A 7575-nucleotide genomic window follows, 5' to 3' on the forward strand; every position below is an offset into this window, starting at 1 on the left:
CTTATTATATAACTATTAAAAACAGGCTAGGCTTTTTGTAATTATTTCATATAAATATTAGCTTATTAATAAATAATTTATATTATTAAATGGAGAAAATAATATTAAAATGTACATGATGCCAGATTGACCACACTCCTTATGCCAAGAACACATGTATGACAAAAAGAGACAGAAAAAGAGAGAGAGGGAGGGAGATGGGGGATGAGGACAACCTTTCATTAGTTGAGGAAGCTAGGGCTTGAGTATTGAAGTCATCCCATGCCTCAAGTTAAAGTTTGCTCAATATTTCACTCTCGCTCTTAGACAACAGCTTAGTGAACAATACACATCTTCATACATTAGCTACATATAAAATTATCATAAATACATGAAGTATTTAGAAATCAATTCAAACTATAAGGGATTAGGATGACAATATATCTATGTGTTAATAGTCTTTCAGATTATAGTTATTCTATTAAATTTATTGTTCATTGTGACGAGGTTGTCACAAGGTGGAAAACATGTCATGACAATTCCAGGTTTTTACAAGGTAGTGGTGGGCGGGCTTTGTGGCCAGGTAGTGACCACCTAGTGACAACAACCTTGTTACAAGGTTGCCACAACCATGCTGCAACCTTGTTTTTTTTATACGGGTAGGTAGCATTCAGAGTTTGGCATTTCATCAAAATGACCATAACTCAAAAAACTGAAGTTGGAATCAGCTCAAACTTGTTACACAGCACAAGGACATCAATCTGTATTAAAAAATATAATAAAAATTTGGGGAGATTTGGAGCCATAGTTTGAAAAAAACAATGGCTTATAGCCTTGGGTATTTTTCGGAATTTTGACATTTTCTTAAAATGGGAATAACTTCAAAAATTGAAATTGGAATCAGCTCAAACTTTGTACGCAACATAAGGTCATCAATCTGTATTTTAAAATGTAATAAAAATTTAAGGTGATTTCAGAGCCATTTTTGGAAAAAACTTTGGGCTATAATAGCCTTGGGTATTTTTCAAAATTATTATGGCTGTAACTTGAAAAATTGAAGTCGGAATCAGCTCAATTTTTGTACACAGCATAAGGACATCAGTGTGCATCAGAAAATGTAACAAAAATTTAGGGTAATTCTGGAGCCATATTTTAGAAAAACCATGGGCTATAATATAGCCTTGGGTAAAAATTCAAATTCACAAATTTATGCAGTAATTCGCAATTTCACTAAAATTTGTATACTAGTACACGTATGCATGTATGTGAACATTTAAATTACCTCATCTGTTATTTTGCAACTCCATCATTTTCATCATCAACTTTGTTTATTCCCTCGATAATGTGATCTGTATAATATATAATTTTATTACTTTTATAATGTTCTTATGTTGTGTAGCAAGTATGAACTGATTCCAATAAAAATTAGATTTTTATAATAATAGAGACACTACATGTACATGTACACATGTATACATACATTATACATGTATAAATGCAATGAAAGAATTGAAATAGCTACTTGTACATTATAAATGTACATTTACCAACAACAGCTGTTATGATAGTAAAAATAAGATTCCAAGGACCAGGTTCTATCAAAGGAGAGTAGTATAATACTAGACTCTCTGTTGCTGTAAGGATACTGAATGTGAAAATGCACCTAACGACTTGACTGACGGTTTCTTTCTCATCTTCTGTCCTTGCAAATATCCACTCACCCACAGCAGCTGTTACGGAATGATACAGATCCCAACGACCAGGTTATTGAGGAGCATGTTAGAGAGAAAATGGTTGTTGGTTGCTTCCAAGTCTTTATATCAGAGGCAGGAGTATCAGTACTAATGAGTTATTTATGAGACCTCAAATAATCCCTGTACCAAACACAGCAGCTAGCAGTGGGCCATTGATGACATCACTTAGTGTGAAATTATCATTAATATTATCCATCACTATGAACCACTGTCTTTAATAAAGAGAGAGAGAGAGAGAGATAACCTATAACTGATGCTATACTAACAACTGTTCTCATCATAAATATACAATGAATAAACACTTACATTATTCACTTCACTACTCATGTAGCAACGATAGCATATTAACTAATATTCATGAAATATTTTTGTATGTCATTCCACTAGTGTTTATGCATGTACTGTACAAGTTGTAAAGTTAATGTTTGATGGTATGAAATTTTACTGTCATTATAGAAACAATGTACAGTACAATAAGTTGTATAAGACAAGGGGAGATGATGCTTTATTTATTGATTTCTAACTTCATGCCATATCATAACTTAATTCGTATTAATTGACTCACACATGGGCATGACGAGATTAATATGCATCAAAAATACCATAACAGTTGGGGAGGATTTTGGAGCCATTATTTGGAAGAGAATTATGGGCTATATAGTCTTGGGTATTTTTTAGGACATTGGTAGTTTATTAAGATGACTGTAACTTGAAAAATTTAAGTCGTAATCAACTCAAACTTTCTACACAGCATAATTATATCAATATGTATCAGAAAATCTAATTAAAATTTGGGGTGATTTTGGAGTCATTTCTTGGAAAAAACCATAGGCTATATATACCCTTAGTTGGACATTTTTCAGAATTTTGGCATTAAAAAATGGCCGTAACTTAAAAATTATATGTCAGAATCAGCTCAAACTTTCTACAAAGCATAGGACGTTAATTCGTATTTTGAATAATTATAATAAAAATTGGGGTCAATTTTGGAGCCATTTACTGAACAAAAGCAGTAGCTTTAGCTAATTTTCATTAATTAATTTTACTGATTTTTAAAATTGCTATAACTTGAAAAATTTTATTCAGAATAAGCTCATATTTCTACACAGCATAAGGACAGCAATATGCATCCGAAAATGTAATAAAAACTTTTAGGCAATTTTAAAAAAGTTAGCTTTGTGTACTTTTCTGGATTATTTAAAATTAAAATAACATGACATGCTCGCTCAAAATCTCTCCATTATTCAATAAATTAATAAAAAATACATTAAGAAACATGCATTACATTACATTACATACATTAAATACATGAGAGCCTTTTAAAGCTACAAGCTCCTACGAGAGAGAAAATGAAAGAAAGGATAGGAGGAGAAAGATAAGAACAATAAAGTATAAATATACTACTAGCTGATAATAATCCACCATCACATTATGTTAACATGTTAAATAGATGAATAAATTATTATGCTAAATGCTCAATGGCACCATGGGCTGGTCACAAATTCATATACTAATAATTCACTAAAATTCATGTACTGGTATACATGTACGTAATTTAAACTACCTCATCCGTTATTTTACGCTGTCATTAGTAACTCCAGCATTTTGATCATCTACATCTCTCTTCCCTGGCTGTATAATATGAAAAGTCTATCCTGATGTGTCTGTTCCAATGCCGTCATATTGAGGGTCAAATTACCCTGCCCAAAGTTACCGAGCCCCTCCCTTTGTTATTCCTTTGCAAAGTTTGCATCCTGTTTATAGCTTGTTCTTTGATCAATGGCAGCTAAAACCAGTTCTTGTTCTTCTTCTCTGTGTCTCTTCTCTTCTCCTTTGACTATTGGTACTGTTCATTAACTATTTATGTATCATTGAATATGATTTTAGACCAACTTATTGATGTACTAAATCTATTGGAGAGATGTGGTTTCCCTCAGGCAAGATGGTATGAGCTGGGACTGAAACTAGGACTGCACAAGAACACACTGGATGTTTTGGAAGCTATATTTCCACGTGATATAACTCGATGTTTGACAGAGTGTCTCTCCAAGTGGTTGTGTAGAGCTGATAATGTTGACAGTAAAGGAGGAGCTACCTTTGACTCATTGTCAGATGCTCTTAAATCTATGAATGAGAATGCTGTAGCTGACAAGTTAGATCAAAAGAGTAAGTTAATATCTCTGATTGTATTAGTATTGACTGTGTGTCTGTATTCTATAGAACATAAAGCTAAGGCTATTGATATATTCAACACTCATCATCCACTCCTCTCTCAGTCTCTCTCTGATCCTCTCAGTGTAGCTATTATGCTTCAAAAAGAGGGTGTCATAACAGGACAAGTATTGGCTAGTGTTGAATCAGCTAGTCCCTCTGTTTCTATTCAACGTGAAATCCTGTTAGCTGCCATTATAGTAGCTATTCACAGCAAGTATAGTTTACTACAAACATTTGCTAGTGTGTTGTGCAAGTTCACTGGTAATATAAAACTAGGAACAACTATACAAAGAGACTATGGTGAGTTAGCATAACTTATGCAATAAATTTTAAAATCTTTTAGATAAAACATTTAATGACAATACACAGATGATATTAGATGATGAAAGTATATCAATAGAATATTAATAATCAGTTTTTATTTGATAATTTTCAGCTCAAGAATCTTCTGAATCTTCAAGTTCTGATTCCAATAAATCAACACCTACCAATGGTGAGTGGTAGTTGGGTGTAATTGTTAGTCACATTTAATTTTACAGTTGCTCCTCTTTACATTCCACAATATAAAAGACAAGATTTTGATGTGCTTTATGCGAAATTTGCTAAAATGTTTTCTAATGTTCGCAAAGTTGTTTCAAAATGTCCGCCTCCTTTAGAAGATCTTAAAATGTTTATTGAAGATTTTGACTCTGACCTTGAAACAGAATTGAGCTTGATAAAAAATCTTCAAGGTGTCATGCGCCTCATTAGGAAAAAATGCAGTCTTGCTAATATTGTGATCCTTGAAGCTGTTGTTGAGCACTTTGAGATTGATGATGCTCAGAAATACATCAATGATTACAAGAGGGAAATTGATGAATCATGTTGTAATTTATCAGTTGATTTGTGCTTGAATCAGCCATTTGATGTAGTTAGGGCCAGTCCTCCTCTTAAATGTGAAACGGCTACTTATGTACTTGGATGGGAAGCTACTGAGCATAAGCTGAAGGATGTCACAGATATTGTATCAAAATCTTCTGGAAAATTTGTGAAGTTGGTCGACATCAAAAGCACTCAATCCATCACCATCACTTGCTCTTTCCCTCACTCTCTCACTGGAGCTCTCATTATAAAATTGAGTGAGAATCTTGAATTATTAATAAAGAATGGTCTAATGAAGCTTACTGTTGGATACTGCACAATATGGAAGAAAGAAAATATACAAGTATGTGTATATTTACTGTCAGTAATTATCATTATATACTGTATTATAAAGGAAATACTGGAACCACTGCAAGAGGAGGTACAGGAGATAAAGGAACAACCTCATGATTTAAAGGTATAATAATTTGTGTTTGATTATTTTATTAAACTAACTTAATAGGAAGAGAGAGTAGCAAGACTGGAGGAGAAAGAAACAGGAGGAGCAGCACCTCAATCAGTAATTAATCAAGGTATAATAATACATTAATGTAATAGTTGTTGACCAGTATTATTCATTGATGAATAAATATTTCAGATATACTATCAATTGATACAAGTGTGACAATAATTAATAGACAATTAATAAAAGAAAATAAAACAAGCAAACAATTAGAAGAAACACTAACAAGTAAGTATAAATAAACTTTATTAATTATAATTATAATTGAAATAATGTAGAAATGAGAGTAAAGGAAATTCAACAATGTCTTTTTTTACCAAGAAATACTAGTTCAGTTTAGAATTATTATTATTATCATTATTATTATTATTATTATTATTATTATTATTTGTTATAGCATCATACAGAATCAGAAGAGGAATAAAAATGGAAATAGATCATTTGCAATTGTTATTAACAAATAAAAGTGGTACTGAATCATAATGTATGTATTAGTGTATTTATAATTATATGATAGGTTTACTGGATCAGAGTGAATCATTAATAGGTATTAAGAGAGAAATAGCTGATCTACAAGAACAGATATCATTAATGAGTGAACATATACTAAATAAAAGAGAAGAGAATAAAAAAAAATATAGAGATATAATGAGAAGTATGTGCCATTATTTCATTAACTGATTGATTATTGTATCATATTGATAAAATAGTGAATAAACCAACAGAAGAATCTTTTTTTATTGCTCGTTATGACTATCATGCAATAGCAAGTGATGAAATATCATTCAGTGAGGGAGAGCAAATTAGGATATATGAGAAGGAGGGCTTTTTTTATTGGAAAGGAAGATCCTTGGTGTCTGGTGATGAAGGATTTATTCCTAGCAGTTGTGTTTACTCAAAGTTGGAGTCACTTCAACTATTAGAGTTTCTACTGTCAGTTGAAGAAGTGTCCCTTCCTATTCTACAGAGAATAAGGAATGATTCAATTAGTAATGATGAGAAAGCTTCTCTTTTCTTGGAGACTATTAATGATGATCCTATTATGATACCTGCACTGAGACAAGACAAGGAACAACATGATAAAGGTAATATTTGTGATTATTGTGACAATTAGTATAATTATGTACATGTAATTTCATGCATGTGTACTTGCTTACTGATAGGGATTGTGCATGTATAAAATTAATTCACAAATTTTACTTCAAATTTTACTCTGTTCATACTTAATACATTATAACAAACACACACATTCACATAATACAGTCAGTCAGTGACAACTACTAGCTGTGTCTGTATTTGTTTATGCAAGTTGTGTGTGTTTGTATATACACATGATGTGAATATGTATATTATTATGTACATACATGTATATCGGTATATCTTTGCTTTATATTAGGAGTGCCTGGCAATGTAGAACAAATCAGTGATTGGGTATACCTTATCTCTCCATCATTACTTCAGTGCAATGAAGTTATTAGTAATATTAATGATGATCATCAGAGGATTCACCTCAACTACTTATGTACTAATAGTGCAGTATCTCTACTATCATCAACTAAACTGCATACACTAAACCTGAGGAGACTTGAGATATGGCGCACTCCATTAACTAATGATTGTATCCAGTACTTGTGTATACTACTAACCAATAATAAAACAATACAAAAACTAGTCATCAGGTACCACTCTATTAGTGATAGAGGAGTTACTAATATCTGTCGAGTACTTGAATACAACTCTACACTTACCTCATTAGATCTTTTTTTAAATCCTCTCATCTCTTCTACTAGTGGACAGGCTCTTTCTCACCTCCTCCTCAATAACTCATCACTAGTTGCACTGGATCTAAGGAAGACTTCATTGTCTACTGAGTCAATGCTACTCATCCTCCAGTCACTAATGGATAATAAGAATATAAGGAGACTCAGGCTAGACAAGCAACACAAAGAGACTTGTATTAGTACTTATTCTAACTATCACCTCATACAAGACAGAGTTCACTGGTTGTACTAATCAGTCTTCAGGTGAACTTATTAAATCTCTTTTATATACAAAAATTATTATACCAATTCATAGGATACAATACACTTTACATGATAAAAGGTGGACCAGTGACACATTATAGTATCATAAATCTAACACATAAACATCTCTTGATCTCTCATCTATCTCTCTCTCTCTCCTTCTCCAGTATATACTGTACATTCCTTCTCTTACTGACACACACTCATGTCACTGTCTCTCTCTTTGTTGTCATCATTTCTT

At 32.2% G+C, this 7575-nt stretch overlaps 2 protein-coding genes across 2 annotated transcripts; both read left to right on the plus strand.

Moving 5' to 3' along the window:
- Positions 1 to 3745: 3745 nt before the first annotated feature.
- On the plus strand, positions 3746 to 4355 carry LOC109587296 (uncharacterized). Its single transcript, XM_020003542.1, has 3 exons — positions 3746 to 3899; positions 3954 to 4247; positions 4291 to 4355. The coding sequence occupies exons 1-3, from the start codon at positions 3860 to 3862 to the stop codon at positions 4353 to 4355; spliced, it is 399 nt and encodes a 132-aa protein (XP_019859101.1). The 5' UTR covers positions 3746 to 3859.
- Positions 4356 to 4614: 259 nt separating this feature from the next.
- On the plus strand, positions 4615 to 6724 carry LOC109587297 (uncharacterized). The gene is made up of 5 exons (XM_020003543.1): positions 4615 to 4996; positions 5708 to 5779; positions 5828 to 5965; positions 6021 to 6256; positions 6707 to 6724. Exons 1-5 carry the CDS (start codon positions 4615 to 4617, stop codon positions 6722 to 6724), a joined length of 846 nt encoding a protein of 281 aa, XP_019859102.1.
- Positions 6725 to 7575: the final 851 nt, after the last annotated feature.

Source organism: Amphimedon queenslandica, unplaced genomic scaffold, assembly GCF_000090795.2.
Source record: "Amphimedon queenslandica unplaced genomic scaffold, v1.1 AMPQUscaffold_12618, whole genome shotgun sequence".
NCBI classification, from domain to species: Eukaryota; Metazoa; Porifera; class Demospongiae; order Haplosclerida; family Niphatidae; genus Amphimedon; species Amphimedon queenslandica.